Source organism: Erithacus rubecula, assembly GCF_903797595.1.
Source record: "Erithacus rubecula genome assembly, chromosome: 1".
NCBI lineage: Eukaryota > Metazoa > Chordata > Aves > Passeriformes > Muscicapidae > Erithacus > Erithacus rubecula.
Window position 1 is genome coordinate 11,119,759 of NC_136658.1, and position 27,978 is coordinate 11,147,736.

At 38.8% G+C, this 27,978-nt stretch overlaps 1 protein-coding gene across 1 annotated transcript; it reads left to right on the forward strand.

Annotated features, from left to right (window-relative positions):
* CHODL (chondrolectin) lies at window positions 1–27,971 on the forward strand. The gene is given in 8 exon segments (XM_079322810.1): window positions 1–174; window positions 14,691–14,803; window positions 14,805–15,004; window positions 15,723–15,880; window positions 19,579–19,626; window positions 19,991–20,074; window positions 21,384–21,486; window positions 25,428–27,971. Coding segments are annotated over 8 exon segments (882 nt in total). The 5' UTR covers window positions 1–83; the 3' UTR covers window positions 25,513–27,971.
* Window positions 27,972–27,978: the final 7 nt, after the last annotated feature.

A 27,978-nucleotide genomic window follows, 5' to 3' on the forward strand; every position in this document is an offset into this window, starting at 1 on the left:
TGGGTGTGCGTGTCCCTCGCTCACCGGCCGGCATCGCCGAGCTCTGAGCGCTTCTCGGAGCCAGCGGGCAGCGGGGCAGCGCCATGGGGGCCGGAGGAGGGCTGGGGCTGGCGGCCGTGCTGGCGGCCGCGGTGCTGTGCGGACCCGGGGCGCTCTGCGGGCGCGTCCTCAGCGGTGAGTGCGCGGGGCGGGCGGGACAGAGCCGGGACACAGCCGGGACAGAGCCGGGACAGAGCCGGGACACAGCCCGCTCGCCGAACCACCCTGGCATCGGCGCTGGAGCGGCTCCCGGGCGCACCTGCCCCGCGGCGGAGCGGGGATGCTGCGGGGATGCTGCGGGGAACGCGGGGATGCTGCGGGGACCGCGGGGATGCTGCGGGGATGCTGCGGGCTGCTCATCCCGCCGGGCAGGACAGCGCCAGACCGGGGGCTGCGGCTCCTGGGCAGCCTGAGGTCCTGTCCTGCCCCGGTTTCTTGGAGCTGGTTGATGGCCGGAGCGCTCCGGCTGCGTTCGAATTGTTGAAGATGGAGCGTCCTCCCGTCTGTGCGCTTTTTGTTGGCAGCTGGACTGCGGTGCTTCTTCTTTGTCTGCGATATTGTTAGGAGAGGACAAACTTTTAAGAGCGTGTGTCATAAATAGTTTTATTGTGTGTGGGTGCTTCCACAACTCTCAGAACTGAAAGGAAGGCAATAATTTAGAAATCTGTGTCTAGCATTGGAGCTTAGGTTTAATTTAAGAGCTGTAGACTCCTCTTGCGTATTTGCAGTATACAGGTGCATAAGCTCAGAAGCTGCTAAATTTTATGAAAAGGCTCCTTCTAAGCTTACTTGGTTCAGACCCGCCCGACTAAAGCTGACAGCCTTTTGGAGATGTGTTGCATGTGCCTATATATCCATACATTTGCCTGGAAACAAAGATTTACACATTCCACTCTGCTTGTTAACAAAGTTGTGTGTGTGTATATGTGGGTAAGAAAGTGGCTCTTTATAAACAATGCAAATTATTTGTGCACTATTTTTTCAGGGACTGTAACAGTAACATATTAACAAAACTTTTTTTGTAGGTTTTTTTTTTTGTTGTTGTTGCTGTTGTTGCAAACATTTGATTGATTAAATCAGATAACTTTCTTAGTTGCTGAAGGAGGACAGTCACTGGACCATTTTGATCATGCTCTATTTGAAGCATGTTCTAATGCTACTACCGAGATGGGATGTTGAACTTTTTAAGGAATAGTGAAGATTATCTACGAGATGCATTTGGCATTAGCAGTTTCAGTGCAAGAATCCGTGTGTGACTGAGAAAACCCAGTCCCTTAATCTTCTAGCTGCAGTTTCTGTCTTTAACTGAGTCATGGGAAACTGAGGTCCAGCTTTTAAAGCCGTGTGTGATATGTGTATACTGCTTTGTCAAACTGTTCCTAGATGCACATAAAGCTTTGGGGGTTTTGAGAGGACACAGACTCTGCCCCTTGTTTCCCTGAAGCATCTCAAAGCACATGATCAGCCTCACATCACTGTATTATGCTGATTATTATTGTCTGGTAGAATACAGGACAGGGTTTGAAGTCACTTACAGAAAGAACCATTTATGTACTATTAGTTTATTTGTTGAAGTTGTATTCACTAGATAAAGGTTTCCTAGACAATAACAAACACATTTATTTATTTATACTGATTGCAGATATTCTTATGTACTGGAAGAACTTTTTTCCCCCTTTCTCTCTCTGAAGGACCACACCCAGATTCTGGCACATGGATAGGTGTAGTACCAGCAGTAGTTGACTTTATTTCAGGCAAGAAACAGTACCACTGAATAATTGTGTGCTGTCATCTGACTCCCATCTATCTTACCTCTCTCTTGTGTAAGAATCAGCAATTTGGACTTAAGCAAGCTTATGTTTCAAATGGAAAAGTCTATATCTTAAACAGACCTATTCTTAAAAAAAAAAAAAGTTTATTTATGCTTCAGTCATGATTAATAATTCAGCATAGTAGGAAATTTCACTGTTCTGATTCCAAATAAATATATAGTTCCTATCACTCACCTAAGCTGTTTGTGAGACTGCTTGAGTGCTGGTTGGACCTTGTGGAAAGAATCCCATTGACTGCAGTAAGTTTGCAGCAGACCTAGCAATAATTGCAAATTTGCTGCCTTTTGATCACAGTGCCAAGAGGACAGAGAAGGAAAGGCCTTTTCTGCCTTTTCAAAATGCTATTTTTTTTAAGTAAAGAGTTTCTGTTACCTTTTCCAAGAATGTTAGTTTTCCTAGGATATAATTAAAAACTATTGTTGGCATCAAACAATTCGCATTTTTATGTCATTTCTTTGTCATCTTTAATTTGGGAAGTTTTTAACAGTGATGCAAAATGCTTTTTAATTTTTAATATAGCTAGACAGATGTTTTGTGAGCAGTGCTCACAGCCTCCATATGAAATTATCTACTGTTGCCAGAGAATTGATTCCTATAGGAAAAAAAGCCAAAGCAGGCTCAGGAGAAAGTGCTGAGTCTGCCTTGCTGTTCCATGACATCATAAAGAACATGAAGTGATGATAATGCAGTTTGCAAAGATGCAATTACTTTAAGTATCTATTGGGCAGGAGAGATGCAAGCTAATCTTATTACTAATCATTTAACAGCCTATGTATTAATCATAGATATTATAGTTTAATGACTGTTGTTTGTCTAGTTGTATTTCTATGGCTTTTAAAGTTTTGCTCTTTGCTATTGCTGTGCATCAATAGCAGATTAAATAGTGATGTATTTTAAAGCAGTATATATCTATTTTGGTGCAAAAGTATTTAGATATATAAAACACTAAATGAGGAAAAACACTTGGTGGGTCAGCAAACTACCAGAGTTGCCCCTAAACTATAGACTTTGTTGCTTCAGATGCCTTTAAGGAAGTGATATGTTCATTCACATGGCTTATGATCAGATTTGAGTTCTGCACAAAGTACTGCAAAGTAAGAGAATTAAAGTAGCATCTTCATGGGTACTGGATTAACTAGAGATAACAAACCCTTTCTCAAAAGATGCATAATTTAGTTTAACTGGATTTGCTTGGCCTGCTTATTACACCTGAGTTTTGTCTATCAAAATGTGTTTTCTCTTGATGAAGCCTTCTAATGTAAAGTAGTGGGTTTGTTTGTTTTTTTTTTTTTTTTTTTGGTGTGTGTGAACTGTAAATTTCAAGATACATTTGCAGCTCAGAATTTGAAAAGATATAACCTAATAAAAACACTGCCATCTCATCTACATGTGCAACAGCTGTGTGTTGAAGACATTTTATTAGAAGTATTCAGAATTTAATTCCATAATAGAAAAGCTTTTCTTGGATAGGCATGCCCAGAAAGTATGAGATCCTTTTGCTCCGTTGAAGGTATCAGTAATCACTAAAGCTGAGACTTGGAGAAGTGCAGGAGAAGCTGGGCATTGAATTCACATGGACTCCTTTGTTATTTCCTCTCCTTATCCAGCTGTACTGAGCACTGTCTGCTTGGGGGCAAATCAGTGAGATAGGCTCCTGAAGTGAAATGAGGTGATGACTTTTGGATGTAATACATGTCTCTGCTAAACACACCTTGCCACAAACCAAGAAATGCCACAATACCCTGTGGAATGAGAACCCAGTTTTGGTCAGACCTCTGATGGTGGAGGAGCCCTTCTGCAGCAGGATAGAAATACTCAAGTGCTTAAATCAGTTTCAAGAGTCAGGTTTCTGTATTAAAGGTGTTCCCCCTCTGCCAACCCTCTAAAACTTAATCTTTCCCATGGGTAAGAGTTGTGCAGGTTGGCCAGGCTGCAGTTCTGTTCAGGGATAAGGAAAGAGACATGGAAAATCCTAGTGAAGTGTCTCAGACCAGCATGCTGCTTTCCCAGGAATACAAATTTTTGCTCACAGCATTTTGTTCAAAAATAGAAAGGCATTGCAAAGCTCAACCTCATGGTTATCAAGTCCCAGTATTCCACTTGCCTAAAGAGCCCAAGAGGAAACACCTACCCTGGAGGGAGCTATGGTAAAAACCATGTGGAATGGTATGGACAATCTGCTTGCTTTCAAATGGCTTTTCTTGATCTTCAAGAGAAGAGTCTGGTCTCTTCCCTGGTTTAACTCATGTTCTGTACCTTGATTTTAAGTCTGTGTAGTTCAGGTGTGATCCTCTGTAGATCAAAGTTCTTAATTGTAAGATGTTTTCAGAGGAACATGCTTTGGTTTATAAAGGGTTCTACACAACATTATTTTTCTAAAACTAATTCCCATAATGGCTTTCTTTTTGCAGATCTCTGATGGCTCAGAAAAGATGGTAGATGCTGAAATGAAACAATCCTTGGATAGCAATTTCTACACTCCAATCCCATATTCTTACTGGTCACTCACTAGTTGGAAGTTGAGTCTCTTGCTGAAGCAGTCCCCACTCACATCATTGACAAACAGTGGGACCTTCAATTCCAAGCAATCTTAAGAAATATTGAGTTCTAATTCAAAAACTGGCATGGCTCCAAGCAAATCTGAATGCACTTGCAGTATCCAGCTAATGACTCTAGGTTCACTTTATAAGAAGGGAAGAAAAAATTGGTATTTTAAGGGTGGGATTAATTTCATTTAAATTTGGATTTTGAGTATACTGCAGATCTGTGCTAACAGATGCAGCTATCTGTGTTTGCTTAATTCAGTTATCTACACAGTGAGGTCAGTGAGCCAGTTTAGATATGGACAGGTTATTGGGAAGAGCTAAAATTTGGTGAGATGATCCCACACTGTATCTCAAGGACTACACATAATGTGAATTAACCAGGGATGCTTTACCTCTGAATTTTCTAATGTAAATTATCCTTTATAATATTCTAACAGATTTCTCCTCCCCTCAAACTTCCCCTCAATTAAGTGAACTGTCACCAGTTTTAGGATTCCATGTGGATTGGCTTTTCTTACTTTCTTAGGAGCACGTGAATGAGCAAGGCTTTGCTTGTTGCTTTCTCTTTTAATTGTGGAACTGCTGCAAAAAGAAATCACTCTACACTGCTGTATCGAAATGCATGAAGGGTATTACACCCTAGGAAGATCTTAAACCAAGGAAATTAATATAATTTGCACCTATATGTATTACCTAAATCTATTGCAAATACTTTGGTAACAAATTCATGAAAAAAGACTTGGAAAAAAGGCATCCAAATTTCACTGAAAATTACTGGGAATGGGTGGTGCTTGCCATGAAAAATAATTGAGAAAGAGTGAATTTTCTCTCTTCTCCTTTTTTTTCTTCATTTAATTGACTTAGAGTGGATCTGTTGACTGGGGAGATTCATATTGAATATCAGGAAGAGAATCTTCACCCAGAGGGTGGTTGGGCACTGGAACAGCTCCCCAGGGAAGTGGTCACAGCACCAAACCTGACAGAGCTCAAGAAGAGTTGGCCAACACCCTTGGACAAAATGTGGGTTCTTGGGAATGGTTCTGTTCAGGACAAGGAGTTGGACTTTATGATCCTTGGGGGTTTCTTCCAACTGACTGATACTCTGTGATTCTGTGATCAAAGAGTTATGAACTATTTCCTTCTAGAGACAAAAATAAGAAGTAAGCCATTAGCAGAAACTGTCAAAAGTGCTCACATTTATGGCGAGGAGTAAACCTGTTGAGGGAACCTACTGATGAGTATAAAACTGGCTATTTGTGAAAATATCTGCTGGTTTGGGATAGGAGAAACAGACTATTCCCCACTCCTTTAGTCTGGCACACACACTTAAGGCATTCAGACTACAATTTTTGTCTATTATGGCTATTCCACAGCAAATTAACAACAGCTTCTTAACTCCCATGGTATGTCTGTCTTTAAAGTTTCTCTGAATTCTGTTCTGGGCTTCATGGCTACACAAAAAAACTATTGATGAGTAGACTTAATTTGAATCACAGAATTGTTTGGGTTGGAAGGGACCTTAGAGATCATCTAATTCCAGCCCCCTGCCATGGGCAGGGACACCTTATACTAGACCAGATTGCTCAGAGCTCCATCCATGCCTTGAATATTTCCAGGGATGGGGCAGGCACAGATTCTCTGGGCCAGTCTTGTCAGTGTTTATGCTTTTTTAATAAACAGTTGAAATTGAGGAGTACTTGGTGTGTTTTTACACTATGATACATAAAAATTTATTGGGTTACTGTGTTTATAAGAATAAAAAAAAAAACAAAACAAAACAAAGCAAACCCACTGCTAACAGCTTCAGTATTAAGGGGGCATTTTATTTGGTTTGGTTTTTTTTTTTTTTTTTTTTTGTTCTGAGGTTTTGAAGCTCTAGGTAAAATAATCCACATACCAGAGCAGACTTGTAGATATTTAATTCTTTCCAACACACTGTATTTCCTCTTGTTTTGAATAGGTTCTAATAGATGCCATTGACACTTGGGTGTTATTATTGGCCTGATTTGATTCTGTCCAAGGTTTTCCTTAAAAAAAAAAAAAAAAAGGAAGAGAGTTGGCATCTTTAGGGGGTTGTTTTAGAAGCTATGTTGTCACTTTTTTTGGACCCTCAGAGCAGTGCAGCTGTGAGCTGGCCCCTTGGAGAAGGAAGTGGCTGACTGCCATGGCCCATCCTGTGAAATACACCTGTAAAGTTCACATGATCAGAAGAAAGGAAAGTAGCTATTACAGGAAAAGCTAAATGGATCACTTGCTTTAAATTTATGATGTGTTAGATAGCTGAAACCACAGCTGATGCCAAAATCAAGGTATGTTTCACTTAGAAGAAAGGAATGCTGTCAGGGCTTTAATGATTTGACCTGAGGGAGAAAAAGAAATACTTTTTGGGAAACACTTTATAGATTTTTTTTTCTTTTTTTTTTTTTTTTTTTTTTTTTTTTTGATGCTGAGTTATGACCTGAATCAGTGGTTAAAACATTTTCATAAAAATGGATATTAATTTTCCAGTTGAAGAGAGTTACTCTGTATTGATTCACATAACTGTAATCATATGTTTTCCTGCAATGGTAATTATGGAGAGTGAAGTGTTGATTACCTTCTAATGAGATTTGGACACCAAGCTACTTCTTTACAGCTCTTTTACCAATGGTCTGAGATCCCTTCTTTGTGCACCAGGGTTGAGAAGCTAAATGTAATAAATAAACTTGTGTTGTTTCTTTGGGAAATGAGTAAATAAGCCTATCATAGCTGTGTGAAGATGGCAGCTTTCATGCAGGCTGATATTCCAGTTCCAAGTACATCAAGGACAGGCATGAAGCATCACATCAGGGATTTTGAAAATCCAGACAAATTTTTAGTCTGCTGTGGAAAAGACAAATTCTCCCAGCAATTTATTCAACTCAATGAAGAACATTTTGCAGAACAAGGAATCCTCTTGCATCCTCCCAAGACCTAGAGCAGTGCAGGTCCTGAGCACACAGATTTTGACAAACTTCCCTAAAAATTACCTGCTTAGATCAATACTTTTCATAAAGGGTCATATGCATACTCTTAACTACCCATTTTTGTGACCAGCAGCCTTGCTGCATTGTGCAGGGAAGCTCTCAGATCCAATTTTAATGGCACTTGTATTCAGGTATGGCAAAATCCAGGTGTTAGGAATGAGTAACATTTAATATGTAAATAAGCACTGCCAGGTGCTCCTTTGCACTGTCTCCTTTTTGATTGCTTGATTTTTTAAAAGGTGTAGCTATTATGGGTCTATTGAGGAAGTTGTCATGCAGAAATAAGCCCACTCCATGTTCTTCAAAAGTTCTTAGAAACATGATAGCTGAACTGGTAAAGGCTAACATACAGGTGAAACCTTGTTTTCAGGAATAAATTTACTGAAAATCACTTTTCATGGCAAAAGTAAAAATAAAGACGGACTGGACAAATGCATCTTGTGTAGCTTCATATTCTGCATAACTGTACTAAATCTCTGTATAAATTGTATAATACAGTAATTTGATTTTACCTAAACTTCATCATCCCTGTATTTTTTCTCTTTGCAAAAGTTGCAGGAATCCTAGAGACAACTAGGATTTGCCTGGTGTCTGAGAACCTCTTCCATCATCTTTACTAATTCACAAGATATGGGAGGGTTAATGGCTAAAGTTGCATTTTATGGCCTGTGTTTGAGAGGGAATAGAAAAAAAGTCCTATTCATCATTTTAGACTTGCTGGCTATAAATGCCTCTATAACTTTTACTTGCCCAAGAATTTATCAAGAAAGATACTCCATTACAAGAAGAACTTTAAGAATGGCTGATAGATGAGTTTTGCATGTGAGGTGGGGGGCATATATAAACCATTAAAAGTGACCTGGAGCCTTTGAAGATTTTCACCCTGGGAAATCACTTAAGAAAAAATTATATTATGACAATTTGGGCATAATCCCTAATCCAGAATAAATCAGTAATGATTTTATCTTTTCTCAGAAGGCTTGGTTATTAGAAGAATTGGAGGAAAAAGTACCTGCTAAGGTATGGAAGAGATAGCTATGAAGATATCAGTACAGATACAGGCTGGCATGTGATCTGTAGAACAGGTTTTATGTGAATGTCAAATTTATGAGCACATGAAATTCCTTAATCTGCTCGGGACTTTGAGCTGAGAAACATCAGTGGCTTGAACAGTGACTCAGCTAGAGAATGATGTGTCTTCTGTGTTACAAACTTTGGGAAAGAAGATGGAAACTTGCTTTTATCATAAATGCAGACAGAATGTAATTATGCAATGTTATCACAGCTTTTTTTCAAAAAAGTAATATGAATCATAAAAAAAATTATATTTGGTGAATGGACGCAAATATGATGCAGTAAAACATCAACAGCAGTAACGTAATAAAGCAAAATATGACCAGCAGCTGAACCCAGTCAAAATCTGACTGGATGATACAAAGACCATCTGACAAGATGCATCAGCTTTGAAACAAAATGTGATTAGGAAAATTTATTACCACTTAGTCTCTTTCTGGCCACAATCTGGAGTGCATCACTGGGACTTGGTGTGGAGTGTCCTGTGACACAGGGACAGGTGAAAATAAATTGCACCCAGTGTCCTGCATGCTGGTTAGTCATCCCTGTGCTCATGCAAGCTCAAGACCAAGACTAGTCTTCATAACACAGGAAGAGAATTTTGGTTAATTACCATAGATTTCTGTTTTGCTATTTCATTATCACTTTCACTTAAGTCCTTGTGTTTTTATTTGTCACTTTGTTTTCAGAGGTCTCCATCAGGCTCATGCTGCTCTGGTTAATGTTAAATATTTCAAATTTTCTTTTTTTCCAACTGCTCTTCTGTGTTTTTTTGCTGAATCCATTTCCATGGGAAGAAAAAAAAGGCAAAATACAAATACATAATGGAGTTTAGTGCATCAGACTTGGTGCATTTATTTTTGTGTCTCTTCACACATGCTGTGCACATGCAGTGGTTGAACTAATCTAGGTGGATGCTAATGGTATCTAAGCCTGGATTGAAGGTTAGCTTGTAAGGTTCAAGAGGAAAAGGAATGGGATTTATCAGCAGGGAGCTTATCTTCTACCTGACTTCTTCAAAGACTCCAGCTAAGAGAGGTGTGTCACTCAAAATGACCTTTGTGCCCCTCATGGGCCTGTGGGGGTTTAGTTTAGTAATAAGCCTGATGCTCTTAGGGAGAGGAGCCTTGACCTGGGTATTTTTTCAGCAGTTTTGCTTCTGAATGACACTTTGCTGTAACTTCTGTCATGACAGAATCAAGGAACCTATTATTTGTTTAATGAAGCATGGTTATTAAAACATAATGGAGACATAACTGATTGAAATAACAGCTTGCAATTTGCTTATTTCTTTTTTCTTGAAGGAGATTTTTTTTCACCCTGTACAATTATCTGCAGAAATATTTTAATGATTAATTTAGTAAAAAAAAAAAAATCTTTGTTCTGAGGCTGTTATCTAAACATTCTACTATGGACCTTCTGTGAAACACTCAAAGATGAAAACTGATCCATATGGATGGAAATGGTGGCTAGCACTTTCTGGAGCAAATACTGTTCACTTGTTTTCATCAGCTAATGGGATGATAAGACTAAAAAAAAAAAAAATTATGTTGCATAGTATCTTAGTATGATTCATTCCAATAGTCTTGCTTACAAATCTAGCTTCTATTCAACTGTGACAGGAAAATTAGAACTCCATTTATACAGCTGAAATAGCAAAATGTTGCTTTAGAACTAACTGTGGAGTCTGCTGAAAGATGTTAGAATAAGGTAAAATAGCTCATAGTTGATATTTCCATACTTATCTTGTCTCCTGTACAATGTGGGCCATTCTGTCATTTTTCAGTGGTAAATTATTTCTGCTTTGTAGTTCAGAAATTAGTAGTGAGAGAAAAAATGAAGCTTTAAAACCTGACATTCTCAGTGTGTTCCGAGAAGAGCTCTAAAATGTCAACTGATTTGCCAGCTATTAAGGCACAACTGCAGATTTCCATTAACACATTTATCTGCCATCGTGGAACTGGTTCAAAGTCTGCTCCAAAAGAAGAAAGAAAAGATTCAGAGTAGGTCACTGCCTAAACACAGGGATTAAATTAACTAGAACAAGAGAAATTCACAGCTTCTTCCAGGAAACATGCTGCTCTGCCTCACACACTTCATTCACACTGGTTGGGTCTGTAGGTCTTAATGCCAATTATTTCTTTGTTTCTTGCTGTTTTCTCTGTTGGTTTCTGAAGGTATATTTTTGCAGAAATGATCAGCCTGCAAAGAAGAATTTTTTTTTTTTTTTTTTTTACCCACAGGTACAGGGAGCAATAAATGAAAGAGCAGTAATTTAGGAGTTGGATTTCATGCAAATTTTCATTTGTTAAGTTCTTTCATTTTTTAAAACTTGATTATAGAGTTACTTAATGCTGCCCAAATGTCTGCAATAACAATGGTATCCTTAAAAATTATTCCGGTCAGTTTAAGGGAAGAAAAAAAAATGTCTTCCACAAAGTTTTGAGATTTTAATTTGCAAACCCTTTCAGATAACCCTTGGATAGAAATTGGACCTTCACATCTGTATTCTGATGGCTCCAAGAGGGCTTTGAGTGCATAATGGTGGAAAGCTGAGCATGTGTTAGGGCCTGCAGTAGCTCTCTGCCATTGGGCATCACAAATCCTTGTCATCCTCCTTGCTGTTCTATACAGTCCCACCTGGTTTCCTTGGGGTGTGTGATGGAGCTGAGCACTGATACAGCCTCTGTGTTGGGCAAGAATACAGCTCAGCTTATGGACACAAGCCTTGGAGCAGGTCAGGGACAGCACTTGCCATAACTCAGTGTCTTCAAGGTCTTTGCCAGCCTAAAAGATTCTATGATTCTACTTGGATCTCCATGAAGCAGCTGACTGGCAGATGAGCATCCTGAGACAGCTCAGTTAAGTAGGAAGGATTCATTTCTTCTGCTAGAAGGTTTGACTCAGATTTTGGGAGAGTTATAAAAGAGCAGAGGCTGTGCATGAGAACAGAGAGCAAGGAGAGCACTTCAGCCACCTGAGAAACATGCAGGGATGGGGAATGGATTGTGTGTAACAAAGGCAAAGTTAGCTGTTTTTTATGAGAGGGAGGAACAGATCAGGAATTATGATCCATAGTGGTCAGCTTGCTCAGCACAACTGGTTGAACATTCCTGCATGACTGAGATTGTGACCAGGATTATCTGACACCTGAATTTGCTCAAAACTTGCTACCTGATGTCAAGGCAAAGCATGTGCACAGAATGAAAGGAATCATGGAAGAGTTTATTTCAAAGATTTGTCTGGGAAAATAAAAAGCACAAGACACTGGACAAAGCACTCTTCCTAAATTTGCATTAATATCTTGAATTAATAATTTTGATCCAATCTTCAGCTAGAGGGAAAGCTGTGGTCACTTTTCCTTGGAAGTGATTGGTGTCCTGCATAATTCAGTGCTAGGCTTTGGATGTTTGTGCTGTTATGTACACATGTGTACTCTGGCCATAAGCCATTGTCACTCACCCAGCAGTGAGGGTCAAAATGTTGATCAGCTCCTCCTTCCCTGTCAGTGAGACTGAGTTCCTGGGGAAAATGAGCATGTTAACAAAACTGGAATTTCAGCATTGTAGAGGAAGGGATTTCACATGCAGCTTTCATTCTTGCACTTTCCACTTTGCAACATTTAGACTTACCACTTTGTTATAATTTTGTTACTTGGATAATAGTAGATATTTTGTTAAAAAACATCCTTATTATTCCATTATTTCATATGCATCTCTGTTAGAGGGTCTGTCCTTTGCTGCTTCCCCTCTCCTGCCCTGCAAGGACAATGGCCCTTGCTACATTTATTGGGAGCAAGGCTCTTAACCTGTATGAATAAAGAGAAATATCAGAAGGAAATTGGGGCATGCATTGTGTTGTCAGGACGTTGTCAGAGAAAGCAAAAATTGGTCCTCTCTGCTAATCTTGGAGCCTGGTTTTTTCCATGTCTGCCACAAGCCTGTCCTTTTTTTTAGGCTGTTCTTGTTCTTGTGTTATTTTAGTAGATTAATTACTGATAAACAACTACATTTTTAGAAGTCTGTCTGCCAAGGTAAGAATGAGATTAAAAAGATGCTTTTTTTCCTGATAGTCCTTCTCCAGATGAAATTTATTAGGGTATTATAAAATGGAGGTTTCAGAGTTTGTTTTCTTTTTTTTTTTTTTCCTAGAAAGATTAGAAGAATTGTAGGAAACCATGGAAAGTTAAGCATAGTATATCCCTACTGCCCTTGTAAATTAGTTTTCTACAACATAAATGATCCCAAAAGATAAGAATTACTTTCAGACTTAGCTAAAAGTCAAGAGCTGATCCTGCTTTTCCATTCCTATATTAATGCATCTTTGATGCAATCTGCTTATCTTCTGCAAATACTTGAAACTATGCTCTATGCAAATAGAGATGTCTTTATCTCAGAGCTTTTGCTGTCTGCTATTGCAAATATCCTACTTATTAAATATGAAAATGAAGCAACACCAATGCAAAAAGTATGAACTTTATTGTGGTTTTTAAGGTTTTTGTTTTCTTTGATGTTTACTCTTTGTGTATAGAAAAACATTGCCTGGGAAAATTTAAATATAGCTGAAGTTATGTGAGGATGTTGCTGTTTCCCAGTGACAAATAATATATTTTTTTTAAGGTTAAACAGCATAAATCTTGTTCAATTGTTATTCACATGTTATTCACATATCTGGGTTTTCTTAAAAGTGAGACTAAATACAAGATTTTCAAATGCAAACCTGATATAGTGCAATAAACTACTGTACTTTGTGCTGGTGTGGCTTTACCTGAAGTGCTGTGAGCAGTTTTGGGTGCCTCAATAAAAGAAGGATATAAAGCCCTTAAAGAGTGCCCAAAGGAGAGCTATGAGGGTGGTGAAGAGCCTTGGGGGGAGCTGTGTGAGCACCCACTCAGAGCACTGGGGCTGTTCAGCCTGGAAGAGAACAGACTGAGAGGAGACCTCATTTTGCTCTTCAGCATCCTCACAAGTGGAGAGGCAGGCACTGATCTCTCTGTGACCAGTGTCAGGCCCTGAGAGAATGGTTTGAAGCTGAGTCAGGGCAGGTTTTGGTTGGATATCAGGAAAATGTTCCTCACCCAGAGAGTGGCTGGGCACTGGAACAGCTCCCCAGGGAAGTGGTCACAGCCCCAAACCAGACAGAGCTCAAGAAGCTTTTGGACAATGCTCTCAGACACATGGTGTGACTCCTGCGCTGTTTTTCACAGGGCTGGGAGTTGGACTCCATGGTCCTCAATGATCCCTTCCAGCTCAGTGTGTTCTGTGATTTTCCAGTAAAATAGTGTTGTTGATTTCTAAACAGCCTAGATAATGCCTGCTAGTTTTTAATACTTTGGTATCCTTCAGTCATTCTTACTTAACAAGGTAAATTTTGCTACCTTTTTTTTCCAACGATAAATTTATGTACTAGTAAAACTTGATTTTTTTTTTTTTTTTTTTTTTTTTTTAAGAGATTGTTATATTTAGAAGCCTTCTCCCATCCCTAAATAAACATACTGGAGTTCAGTTGTGGCTGATAAGTGAGTGTGTTAATTCATCATCTTGTATATCTTGAATAAATGCTAGAGAGTCTTAGTAGTTGAAAATGATAATTATTTTTCCTTTGTAGGAAACAGACATATGTCTTTCTCAGACAAAGAACTGTAAGGACCAGACTCTCTCCTGTTGTACACCTTTACATGTTGTACTTAGGACATTGTAGTGAAGAGGGATTATGAGTTCCTCTCATATACAGCCTCTCAAGGTTTACTTAGGAGATTAAAAAAAAATCCAGCTGCTTCTTGCCACTAAACATGTGAATTTGAAGCTTTTTAAAAAATTGAACAGCTTTGATTACACAATAAAAATGAAGTTAGTCCGTTAATATGAAACAGTCAAGGAAATACCCTCTAAATAGATATAACAGAGAGGCCTGATGGTACAGTCATTAAAGATGAGAATATTTTTTTAGAACCTATTGGGAAACTTCAATGTCTTGGAGAATTTCACAGGCCAAGGCAAGATGGCATAGATTCCCATGACCTGTGTGCCATTTGAAATTTAAATGGGAGCAAAGCATTTCAGTGGTGCCAGTGTTACCACCATGAATCCTCCCAGACAAAAATCTCCCGTCCTCCACCTGCATAGACATGATGTGCTGTACTCTTTTCTTGCACTTTGCTGTCCTCTGAGCAGTGCCTTGTTCTTGTTTTTCAGGCCAGAAGGTGTGCTATGGTGCCTTCAGGCATTCCTGTTACAAATTAGCCTATTTCCAGGACCTGGCCAGACGCGTGGGCTTCCAGGAGGCTCGCCAGGCTTGTGAGATGGATGGGGGGGGCTCTGCTGAGCTTGGAAAGCGAAGCTGAGCAGCAGCTAATAGAAAACATGCTGCAAAACCTCACCAAATCAGGCTCTGGGGTTTCTGATGGTGATTTCTGGATTGGGCTGTGGAGAAGTGGTGATGGACTGGCCACGTCGAGTGCTTGCCCTGACCTCTACCAGTGGGCTGATGGAAGCACGTCACCATTCAGGTGAGTGTGTGGAACTGCTTTTTGGGGAGGTTCCAGGGAAGGGAGGGCAGCCAAGCCTTGCTTGAAGGCAAGAAGTTTGTAGCATCTCCCCCTTGACTTCTCCAGATGAAGGGTAGCTGACAATCCGGGTTTTGAATTTTGAATCCTGTGACAGGATGGCGTGGCTTCAGCCTACAAATTTGTGGCTTCAGCCTACAAATTTATTTGCTCCCACCCACAGAGTTTGTGACTGCATGATGTTTGAAGGTTCTTCTGTCACTCATAAAGTCTTTCAGGTGTGGTCTGAAAGCAGGCTGGTAAATTCTGCAAGGCTCTGGCCACCTCAAATCAGGGAGCCAGCCACCAAAAAATTATTGTGAGATGCTTAGCACAAATTGATCTGTTTCTACCCTTTTTGAAAATCCTTTAATTTCCTGATGAAGCCAAAGCCCAGAGTAGCAGCAATTCACTAAACTCAATACATGGGAACTGATAAGAGTCTAATAGGGAGGAAAGCAGAGCAGTAGGGTGTTATTTCTGCAGAGATGCTTTGATCAGAATTTTTCTAAAATTCGGAGATTTTTCAAAGATTCATCTTGGACCTTAAACTCCTTTCACAGAAGGGTTGTGGGAAATTCAGGATGTCTTTAAAGAGGATGGGACTGTTTGGGTTGATATTTTTTCATTGATGCAAACTCTTTTCTTTGTCATCCTGATGAACCTTATCTTCAAAATTTAGAAATTGGTACACAGATGAGCCTTCCTGTGGAAGTGAAGCCTGTGTGGTGATGTATCATCAGCCAACTGCAAACCCTGGTCTGGGAGGGCCATACCTTTATCAATGGAACGATGATAGATGCAACATGAAGCACAATTTTATCTGCAAATATGCCCCAGGTAGGTAAAACTGAAGTTATATTTCACTGGTGGGACATTGTCTTGATTTGTGAGGTAATCTTCTAGTATCTTTTGGCCTTTTGTTCTGATTCCTTTGGTGTGTGCCTGAGCTGACACTAACAGGGGATATAATATGTCAGTAACAACTATTAAATACATTTTTGATACATTTAAATAAATCTGGTTATATCTGATAAGAATGTTTTCAAAGTTAGCTTCTCCATCATGAGTTCCCAGGGTGTTTTTTTTTTTTTAATTTAATTCATTCCCTTGCTTCACAAAGCATTTTAATTGTACATTTTCTACTTTCTAGGTAGCATGACCAAGACATCTCTTGGTCCTTCTGTAAAAATTATTGTGTTGCGGCCCTGATATTTTATACCAACTTACTTGTGGTGGTTGTTTCAAAAAGTTATGGCTTAGAGACTGAAGTCCAGAACAGCATGAAAAATTTCTGCATTCATGCATGTAGACTTAGAGATATGAAAAGCAGATGCATGCTAGTTGAGATGGTGACAGAAAAAACAGATCTTAGTCAAGTTGGCTGTACTTTCAGACATGACATAAGTTCTGTATATGTCAATAGAGGAAAAGTGAACTATAAACCAGAAAACGGTGCAAAACCAGAAAGGACATGAAAAGCAAACTTTCCAATTTGAGCCTGTAACATTTTCTGTTCTTGGCAGTTCTTAAAATGAATGAAAACGTGGTTTTCAGCAGGATCATGCAAATGTTTTCAAATAATTTTGGTGTGTTTGTTTTTCAAAACTAAGCTAAAAGTTAGAATGCATATGAAATTATGGGTTTATTTCATTTATTAATTAATAAAAGCTCAAGAAGTGGCCCATGGGAGTCCCATGATGTTTCACAGACCAAGTCCAAGGTGCTGCACCTGTGTCAGCAATCCAGGCTGGGGATGAACAGAGCCAGAGCGGCCCTGGGGAAGGAGTTGGGGGTGCTGTGGGTGAGGGGCTGGACATGCCCTGGCCGTGTGCTGGGAGCCCAGAGCCCCCCGTGTGCTGGGCTGAGCCAGAGCCCCGTGGGCAGCAGGGCAGGGAGGGGATTGTGCCCCTCTGCCCCTCTGCTGAGACCCCACCTGCAGGGCTGCATCCAGCTCTGGGCTCAGCACAGCAAGGACAGGGACCTGCTGGAGCCAGCCCAGAGGAGGCACCGAGGGGAGCAGAGGGATGGAGCAGCTCTGCTGGGAGGAAAGGCTGGGAGAGCTGGGATTGCTCAGCCTGGAACAGAGAAGGGGCTGGGGTGAGCCAATTGTGGCCTTTCAGCACCTGAAGGGAGCCAACAACAAAGATGTAGAGAGACTATTTACAAGGGTCTGGAGTGACAGGACAAGAGGCAATGGCTTCACACTGACAGTAGGTTTAGATTGGATATTAGGAAAAATTCTTTACTGTGAGGGTGGTGAGGCCCTGGCACAGGCTGCCCAGAGAAGCTGTGGATGCTCCATCCCTGGGAATGTTCAAGGCCAAGTTGGATGGACTCTGAGCAACGTGATCTAGTGGAAGGTGTCCTTGCCCATGGAAAGGGGTTGGAAGAAAGCTATCATTTAAGATCTCTTCCAACTTAAACCATTCTATGATTCTATGAAATCCTACTCTTAGCAGCTGTTTGATCTATATAATTCTGCAGTTTCCTGCCTTCTTTATGCTGATGGTCAAACAGTAATCACTCTCTTTGTAAAGATCTGTTTGTAGAGATCCAGGCTATTTTGTTCTTCTGGTTTTGGTGCATACATGACTTTTTCACTTTCTGGTCTCTTAAAGAGGATATTAATGGCAATTGCCATTGCAAGCAAATATTAAATATTTGGCAGAGTTGATGCACCAACATGTTTTCTGTATATGTATACATGTATACTGTCACTCCCGAAATCTGAAGTTGTCAGTGAACATCACTACTTTATGATAATCAGTAGTCATCATAGACCCTTCAAGGAAGTGCAACATATGCAATTTTATCACTTTTAGAACTGTTCAAATTATTTTGAAATAATGTAACAAAATAAAAGTGTTTTATGTTGTTAAAAACTGAACATTTTCATGTCAAAAATTGCAGGCTTTATTAAAATGGTTTGGTTTCAGGTGTATTTTGTAGCTTTAAAAGCAAACAAATTTAAATTAGATAATTATCCTGTAATAGCAAACTACTTACCATTCTTGTTGAGATGTGATAAAGAATTGTTTTTTCTATTGCTTTTACCATCTGAGAAAATGCTAGGTATCTTGGATTGTCAGAGAACAAAGTGATAACAGTAACAATGAAAATATATTTATATTTCTTTCTGTAGGTAGAAATGGGTTATTAGTTTATAATGAGGCATATAAGGCAAACAATGTCTAGGTAGATTATTATTAGTATTGACATTGTTATGCAACTAAATACAGTACTACTGAATTGTTGCTATTTATTTTCAAACTGTTGGAATTGTGCTCTTTAGCAAAACAGACTATTCTACAGAAATGTATTTTTCTGTCACATGGAGGAAAGGAGTAGATGCAAAAATGTATATAAATAGATATATGACATTACTTTCACTGCCTGAAGAAAGTAACACAATGTTTGTAGGAAAATTGCATTTGTTATCTCAAACCAAGTGAGACTTACAAATGACCTTGTCCTCCCTCAAATCACAGTAAAGGCTTCACTGCCAGCTCTTAGCAATGCAAAACACATCCCCTTCACCAGGAGTGCTAAGTGCCACATGCATATTGAATTCCAGTTTGTTATCTGAGTATGTTGTTTTTTACAACTCTCCTGTCTGTATTCAATGTATGTGATACCAGCCATAGGCCAAAGCAGGTTGCAGGTGACTTTGATGAAGTTGCATCTAATTCTATGATCTGAAGTCCAGGACTGTGCTCATTAGGCAGCCTTGTTCAAGCAGCAGCTACATTTCTGGTAGACACTTTTATTTTCCCAAGCCCTCCCTTGACAGCATTTACTGTTGCAATGTTCAGTCTGGCTTTGGATCATATTGATCATTCACCAATCTAAAATTTAATTATAGGTTGGTAATTGTGACCACATTTAGTTCCTGTCCAGCTTCTGTGGGTTTGATTATGCAATCAAATTAAAAACTCATCTCCTCCTCTGCTGTCAAGAGACAGCAGCTCAGTTCTTTGGGGTATCTTGGCATCTTTCTTTATATAAGGCCAAATGTAGCTGCTTTTTACCAGAGCAGGTGAAATAATTGCCTTTATCTAGTTGGCTTTATTGCTGTTTGATTTCTCCCAGCAGTTTGTATTTATCAAGACACTCAGAACTGTAGTTTCATAGCACTATTAAGTTAGTATAGCCTTATGATACAGAGAATTTACTGTTTTAGAATTGTCTGCAAAAATATCCAAAGCTTTGGATATTATAGGCACTTTATTCAGCACAAGAAATTAGGGTGTTCAGAGGCTTAGCCTTTAACCATTAGACATTAAATCAAAGGCCGCCAAGAATTGAAACTGGACTAAACTGCAGCCTTCTAAGGAGCAAAAAGTATGAACCAGAGGTGATTTGACACCAGTTTGCAAAGAGTCTTTGGCAAGAAGATGAAATGCTGAAGAATTAAGCAATTATTGTTTGGGGGAATGTATCTATTTCTGTAATACTGCATGAAAAAAAATGGAAACGTTTTGTTATGCACACATTTTTCATTCTTCAACAATCAATTTCAAATATTGATTTAACAGATAATGTCTTAGAAAAAGAATTAGGAGACAGAGCAGAGCCAGAATACGGTAAGAAATTTTGACACATTAAATTCCATTGCACTGGTAAATACATAATTATAAGGATAGCATACAAGAACCTTCAAAATTACTCAAGTTTAACAGGCACAGTTAAGAACTGGAATACAAAAATGAATTATTCAGAGAGCAACAGCTACAAATATATGGCTGTTGTTTAGAATAACACTGCTTGTAATTCTTCCAGATATACTTCAAATTTTGTAATAAAATCCTGTTTACATGTATATTTAACAAATCATTAAAGTGTTCATTTTCCCAGTATAAATTAAAATGCAATTACTATTAATTTATTTAACAACAAAATGGCCATTATTTTTTACTATTTTCCTGAAGTGTCTGATCTCCTTTTCAGATATTTTTCCAACAGTGCCAGCAGGAAATCCTTATGACACAAGCAAACCAGAAGATCAGTATCATATTATTGCTACTGAAACAGGTAATGTGTTCATATGAAAGTAATCTTCTGCTAAAAATATTAACAGTGAAATTAAATAAATATTTCAGTTTCCATTTTTGTCAATAGGAAGAAACAATCTGTTTCCCTGGCAAGTGCCCTGAAAATACATGTATTTGAATAACATTTCAGGAGTCTTAGTCCTCTTAGTTACTGTGGAAACAAATTATTTCCTTGTCTCACCAAACTTAGAATAAACACCATGTCCATAGCTGCCCCAAGTACCCTGTGTTTTGGGAAAACCACATGGTAAGAGGAGTTCAGTGCTTTGCTGAGATTCCCAGTAGAGATGACACTTGATATTTGGGAAGTGGATACCTACTGCCCAGTTCTGCAATGCCCCTGCTTCATCCAGCAATTTATCTTCTGAATGGAGTCCCAAGGCTCTGGAAGAGCTGTAGCCTGGCTTTAGTCTGAGGAACTGAACATCTCTAAGGAGCAGCTCTGGATTTTACAGGATTGCACCTGGGATTATGGAAAGTGGGTTCTTTGTTTACCTACTGGTTGTCTGGATTTGCAGCTTCCTAACTGGTGTTTCCATTATTTGTAACTCCAGGGGAATTATTATTTTGAACTGTGGTTTGAAATCCACGATACCATTGAAGACTCTGAAACAAACATGACCTGAATATTCACATTTATTCTTTCTAGTGAAAAATATTTTCAAAATAGGACAATGGTACATTAAACATGTACTAGCATAAAAAATGGGCATATATTTACTGGGAAACTGTACCCTTCTGGAAGTTGCAGACACCATCCTCTGCTGTAGACAGATAATGGAGTCTGAGCCTGTACCATTTCCCACTCCTTCTGTGCAAGGACCTGCAGAGCAACACCTTTAGCTCACCTCATTAGTCAGGGAGAGGCTATATTTGTCTTTTAAGGGGAAAGGAAAAATGAGAAAGCCAGTCTCATTCCTCCTGTGGTCCTGCGTGGGCAGGGAATCCACATACAAAGACAACTGAGTCCACAGTTAAAATGGACTTTGAAAAAATGAGGCTGTGAAATGTCCTGCATTAAAATACTTGATTTTGATTTGCAAAAATTCATTGGAAAATGGAAATTGGAAAATACCAGAATTGAAGACCTTAAGATATGTTTTGCACATAACTCAAGTGTTGCTTTATTTTTGATACTGCTGAGTTCTCTTTGGAGCCCTTCCTATAGAAGGAATATGTATCTTGTTTTGTGTAAGTAATGTATTCCTGTTATTTCACTCCAGATTTTTACTCACATGGTTAAAAGCATTTCAACATGGAAGACATTAATGAGAGCTTTTGTCTTGTAGGTATAATTCCGAATTTAATTTATGTTGTAATACCCACTATACCACTACTGCTGTTGATACTGGTGGCTTTTGGGACTTGCTGTTTCCAGATGCTTCATAAAAGGTAAAATATACTCATCCATAGTTGTTTTATAATGCAGAATTCATATTTCCATTGGCAAGCTTTTTCTACTGAATGACTGCTTACATCTGTCCCCAAGTATGCAAATAAGTGCCTTTTCATCTATTAAAATGCAAGTAGTTTACAGCTGTCATAGCTCAACATTCACCTTCAGGCTTTTCCACAACATGCTGAAATAATTCCAGGTCTCAAAGTGTGCTGCTGTTGGGACTCCACCTGTTTCTGAAGAAAGTCTCTTTGCAGACCAGTTGGTTGGCAGGGCTGTTCAGCTCTTTTACTTCACCTCTTTTATTATGATTACCACCTCTAAAGTACCTGGGCTGTGGGAAATAGTAGAGGGGTCCCTTACAGATACAGGGTGAACCCAAGGATTCACTTTCTAACCTAAAGTAAAAATTTGTTCCAAGGACAAACCAGGGGCCAGCAGCTGCTTAATCCTGTTCCACTGCACATACCATACAAACCACAGATGGATCACTGGAGCACAAAAATTGAAAATGAAAAGCAAAAACTTGCCTTGTGCCTCATGCCAGTGTGACATCCTTTGTACATCATGTATGTGCTAAAGAGGATGCATGAAATAAATAGATATGTGTTCACAGCTGTGTACTATGTACATCAAGCAGATGAACTGCTGTGCAAAAAGGAAATATTTCAGCCTTTGAAATCAATGAACTTTGCTTCATGCTTTAAAATTCTTTGGACTTTTCATTTTTCTCAAAATGTGCTATAGATACATAAAGATATGACAGCATATGTTTTATTTTTTTTTCTGAACTAGTATTTCTGAAACTTTCAAATATAATTTTCATTCTTTAGTTCAGGAAGTGTTTTCAAGCCAGAAAAGTAAACTGAAATATGTTTTATAGAAAAATACTATTTTGGTAAAATATCAAGAATAATAAGCAAATTCATAAGCTGTTGTCCCTCTTGAAGAGCAGAAATAACTAAAAGGAATATATCACTGTTTTAAGAAATTAAAAAAAAGTCATCCTTATTTTTAGCCTTTATTTTTCCCCATGTTTTTTACTGAATGTTTTCTGCCAACAGCTGCAGCAACTTATTTTAGGTCAGAAAAGACTCCAAATGTGAAGGCTGTTTCTGTCTATATGAGTGAGTGTACAGTGATATTTACAGTACTCCTTGGTACCATGCCTCATTGAAACAAGTAGCCATAAAGAACAAATGTTATGAGATCTGCATAACAAACTTGATTGTGTTTTTATTTTATGCATTTTCTATAAAGAGAAGGAAAATTCCAACCTGTCTTGTGACAGGAAAATATAATGTGAAATGTTATATATAAAACTCACCAGTGGGGCTGCAGAAGGTTGGAAGCTTAAAACAAAAAATAGAGTAGCAAATGAATAATATCTATAACAATAGCAATGATATAGTAGTGGTACTCTGGAACCCTTATTACAGTGGCCCTGGATTTCTTGGTAAGTATGGTACATCTTTGTACCTTTTCTGGCAGGTCTTTCTCTTCTGAGAAAAGATTCAGCCCTTCAATACTCCTGGGAAAGCAATGAGAGATTCACGGCCCACTGAAATCAATAGAAACAGTAGTGTTGACTTCAGTGGGCTTTGATCAGGCCTTTGATGCTATAGCAGTTCATCCAGAGGTAATTCATCTGAACTTCCAAGACTTCAAAATTGCATGACACAGATATTGGAAATTCACCTTGGAAGCTTGCCCTTTTTTCTGTTAGCTGATTAATTTGATGGATGAAATGATACAAAAATCGAGGACAAAATGGTTTTGATGCAAAACAGGGGTCTTTTTTTTATTGTTTGATTTTTTTTTTTTGTTCCCAGATTGTCCATTTTGAGTTACATCAAAACATTTAATTAAAGAAATTCAGCCACTTTAAAAAATAATTCCAATCAAAAAAAGCTATCACCAAAAATGAAGTATTTTATCTGTTGAAACAAAACTTTGTTTTTTAAAAAAATATTTTCCTATCTTTTTTCAATTTCCAGTCATGACCTGCCTTGCAAACCATTTTAGTTCATCACAAATATACAATCACTTGGACTAATCATCTGGACACTGTAGAGCTTTAGGAAAAGGATTCTGTCCTGCTGGGGAAGGAGGGATCCCCAACTTTCCACATGAACCTGACTTCTCATTCTTTTTTAGGCTTCCACAACATGGTGACCTTTCCTCTGAAAGCCACAACCCATGGCCAACCAGGACATGCCTAGCTTGAAAGGTCATGACTAATTTTGCCTGGCGTTGGGCTCTTGAAGGGTAGTAATAAGGCAAAGCAGCACCTCGTCCCTGTAGCTAGCAGAAATGATCAGCTCATTCATGCTTAGATGCTCTCCCTTTCATTTCTTCCAGGGAAGCAAGGAGAAACTGCTTCAAAGACCCATCTCCATTATCATCTGAATGCCTTGCAGAAAGTTTAAATTCCTACCTGGTATATTTTTCAGTTTCTATGATTGCATTTGATGGTCAGAACACCAACATGCTTAAGCTATTTATTGCATCTTACCCTTGTCACTAGAATCTGTTTCCTGAACCAGCTGTGAAAATCAGCGTAGGTTTGCTGAAGATGAGCTCATTTGATACAGCTCAGGTGTTTAGAAATTGTTCCTGCTGTGTGGCAAGGACTCTCCATTCACAGCCTTTCATCATTAATTTATAACAGCTTTGCTGGGTTAGTCTGGAAGGAAGCAGTGACTTAAGAAGGAAGTGCTGGAACCCTTGATTCATTGCAATTGCTTTGTTTATAGCATTGTGGCCTGATCTAAAGTCCACTGAAGCCAAAGGGAGTCTTTTCAATTACTCCAATGGGCTCAGGTACATAATGCATTACTTTGTAGGACTTCAGAGGTAAGTCTGGAGGGATTGAAAACTACTGTAGCATTCAGCACCCTCGAAGTACACTTTAAATCAACTCAGACTCGCTTGCATTTGCACACCAGGAAAGGAGCAAAACTAAATGTACAGGACACTTGGGACTCTTAGGTTTGTTTCCACCTTACAGAGTTATGTAGGGCTATTTCTCTACTGGTTTTTACTTAATCAGGAAAAAGACCCTATGGTGTGAAATATTCTACCCAGAGATTGCAGCATTTTCATTGAAATGCAGCTGCACTGGCTCCTGAAGTGGCTCCTGTTTCAGTAGTCTGCAGTGCACTGCCATCTGCCAATCCAAGTGAGGAAAAGTGGTGTATTGTGGCACTTGTAGCCATGTGGAAAGACTGCCATAAACTTTCAGGGTGCCTCAGGAGTCCCTGGAAAAATCAGAGTGAACACTTTAGCAGTATTGCAGAGAAAGTATTTTTTTGAACCAGTTTTATATTTTTAGTTGGAAAAAAACACCCAACACAAAACCTACTATTGACAGATTTGACTGAAAACTAGCCCTAAGGAAGCTTTCTACCAGTCATTCATTGCTAGGAGTCTGATTCATGTGCCATCACTTCATTAGATGTCAGGTCAAGCCCTGAGGGGAAGAGGCTTGCTGGCACAGGGATGCTCAGTGACCCTGTTGGTGCCCAGGGTGGGCAGGGGTGTGGTACCCACTGGGTGGGTGGGCTGCACCTTTGGAATGGATTTTTAGGGGGGTGTGTGCTCTCCAGACAAGGGAAGTGCTCAGCTTCCACCAGCCCGGGACAACCTGAGTCCTTCTCTGAAAAAACTACTCTGTACAAGGGGTGTGGTTGGATGGGAACTGGAAAAAAATAAATTACAAATCATACAGGCCAACTCAGTACAGTTCCTGGGAGCAGCACTGCTAAGCAGGGTGGCCTGGTAATTTTGGTAACAGTGCCACTGTGGATGGGGAACCCACACTGTGTGTGAAAGCACCAAATGTGGCCTTGAGATCTGGGGGTGAAATGCTCAGGTCAAGAAGCAGAACTGCAAAGACACACTTGCACTGAAAATAGCTTATATTCTTATTTTTCAGTAAAGGAAGAACAAAAACCAGTCCAAACCAGTCCACATTATGGATTTCAAAGACGCCTAGGAAGGACAGTAGCATGGAGGTATAATGATTTACTGACTGAAAACAAGGCAAAAATAACATTTTGCAGTGAGGCTGTATTATAATGTCGTCAAAGAACATTAGCTTGGAATGGCTTGAAATTGCAAAGGATCTACAAGAATGAACTGTAAGCTCCCCCTTGAGGCAAATGTTCAGATCATTTTTATATAATGTTTGTTAATTCAGTAACAAAATATGCCATGCTAAATAAAGGGTATGTGTTTATTTTGCTAAGAGATGTAAGTTAGCTAGTTGTGAGCAATGAAATGAACAGAGCAATTGAAGTTTTTATGGGGAAATATCCACAATGTATGTCAGTTTTAAGACTGTTTGTAGTTAAACAAACTTCCTCTGTTTCTTTTAGTCTCTCATGCCTTGTATTGTAGTCAATGTACAGTAAATGGAACTGACAATTTTACAGTGTAACAATTATTTATCTTTGCATAAAAGTTTGATACGAAATATTTGTTTAGTATTTATTTGCACACTTAACACTGTTTTTGAACCTCGGAAACAAATACTATTTTATTAAATATTAACATGGTTGCTGAGAGAAACAGCCACCATGTTGTGATTTGAACCTGATGTGGCAAAATTCAAGGATTCATCAAAGTCCTTTGCTGTCATAGAATGAATTCATTTTGCCAGGGAATGACTATAAATTTTTGTCATATTGGCCCAAGGTCAACATAAATAATTTGGAAAGTGATACCTCATTAATGCTGTGTCTTTTAAAGGCAGCTATTACTTGTTACTTGAGTAAAATATTTTTCTGATGGAAAAAAAAAAATCATGGTGGGCAAGAGTTTAAGACTAAAATTGCTGTTTCAGTAAGTCTACATAAAAAAAGATATTAAAGGTCATTTAAATATAGCTAATAGTTTCTTAGGAATAATATAATGTTGGAACAAAGAGAAGACAAAGGCTTTTTCTTGGAAGTGCCACTCATAAATTGATTCCAACATTACTCAGGCTATTATCTAGAAATGTATTAATTATATTAATTGATGGATAGATTTAGAGGTAACTGTGATGCATTTAAAGCTGTCTTTTAGAGTTATGATTAACATCATTACTGTCCATTCTCTTTGATTCCCTAAGAGCTCTCTGTGCCTTAAGAATGGTTGTGCCAGTCATTAGGAGCAGTTCAGGGTGGTGGCAGCAGCACTCTGGTCCACTTATTGGTGACAATCTGGTGTCAGAGGAAAAGTTAAGGGGTTTTACTGCCATTGCAGCAAGAGTTCAAGAGCCTGAGTTCAACCTTGCTGGCTTTAACAGAGATTCATGACTACCACTGGATGGATGCTGGGGAGAGACTGAGCAAAGCAGAACTGAAGGGTTGCCTGCACTGTGCTGGCTGATGTTGACCACATCACTTCAGAGACAAATGTGTCTCAATTTTTCTGAGTGCAGAATAAATATTTGAAAGTTCAGTGCCATTAATAATAATTGTGCAACTAGTTGCTGAAGCACTTTTGGAAGTATCTTAAAGCTGCTGTTATGCAGTGGTTTTGCTTCCTTTTCAAAGAAAACTCCTCCTGTAGTTCAGGTTAAATACTGTTATTCCTACTTATAATATGCAATGGGTTTTCTAGTGAGTAAAAACTTCTTTCTTTGCTCAATCTCCAAGTTCAGTTTCCTTTGCATTGAGAAAATACTATGATCCTACACAATCACCAAGACCAGAATTGTTTTATTACTGATGCAAATATTGATTTATTCAGCTGAGGGGAAGAGAGATCTCTTTCTTGAGTTGTGGTAAAAAGACCATTTTTATGGTCTTGAAGGATTAACACTCTTTAATTCAAGGATTAACTATTTCTTTGTACTTCCAAAGGACATGTAAAGTTGTCACTATCAATATCATGGTTAGTGGCAGCAGAAGTGATTTGGAAGCAGCAATTAGGAGAATGAAAATACCTTCAGGATTATCTTTTACAGAGTGAAAGTGATGGCTGGGCAGACTTTGGCACAGACTGTCTCAAACTCTGTGTAAAGGCAGATGGGGAAGTGGCATCCACTACTTCTGTTCACATGTTATGTAGAAATAAGAAATATTGTGTATTAGGACAAAATATTTCCATATTTATCACCATATCCATTCTCTGTTTCAAAGCATCTTGGAACTGACTCAATTGCAAATACTCTGTTCTGCCCAAGTGTTTTAACATAGTATTGACTGGTTTCTCCACAGGTTAATTTTCAGTCAGCTGAGGCCGTGGATATTGACCAAAAGCTAGAATGTGATTGACTAAGGTTATGTTAGTTTTGTCTAGACATAATTAGTTGAAATAAAATGGCTTTTTAAATTAAAATAATTTATATTATATATCTTTTTATGCCAGGGTTTATAATAGAATTTTTTCAGTCTGATGAGGGGGTTTATCAATATATATCTCAGAATACATTTATGCTCTGCATTTTGGGAAGCAAGAAAATGCACACAAATAAAAGTATCTTACTGTATTCCTGG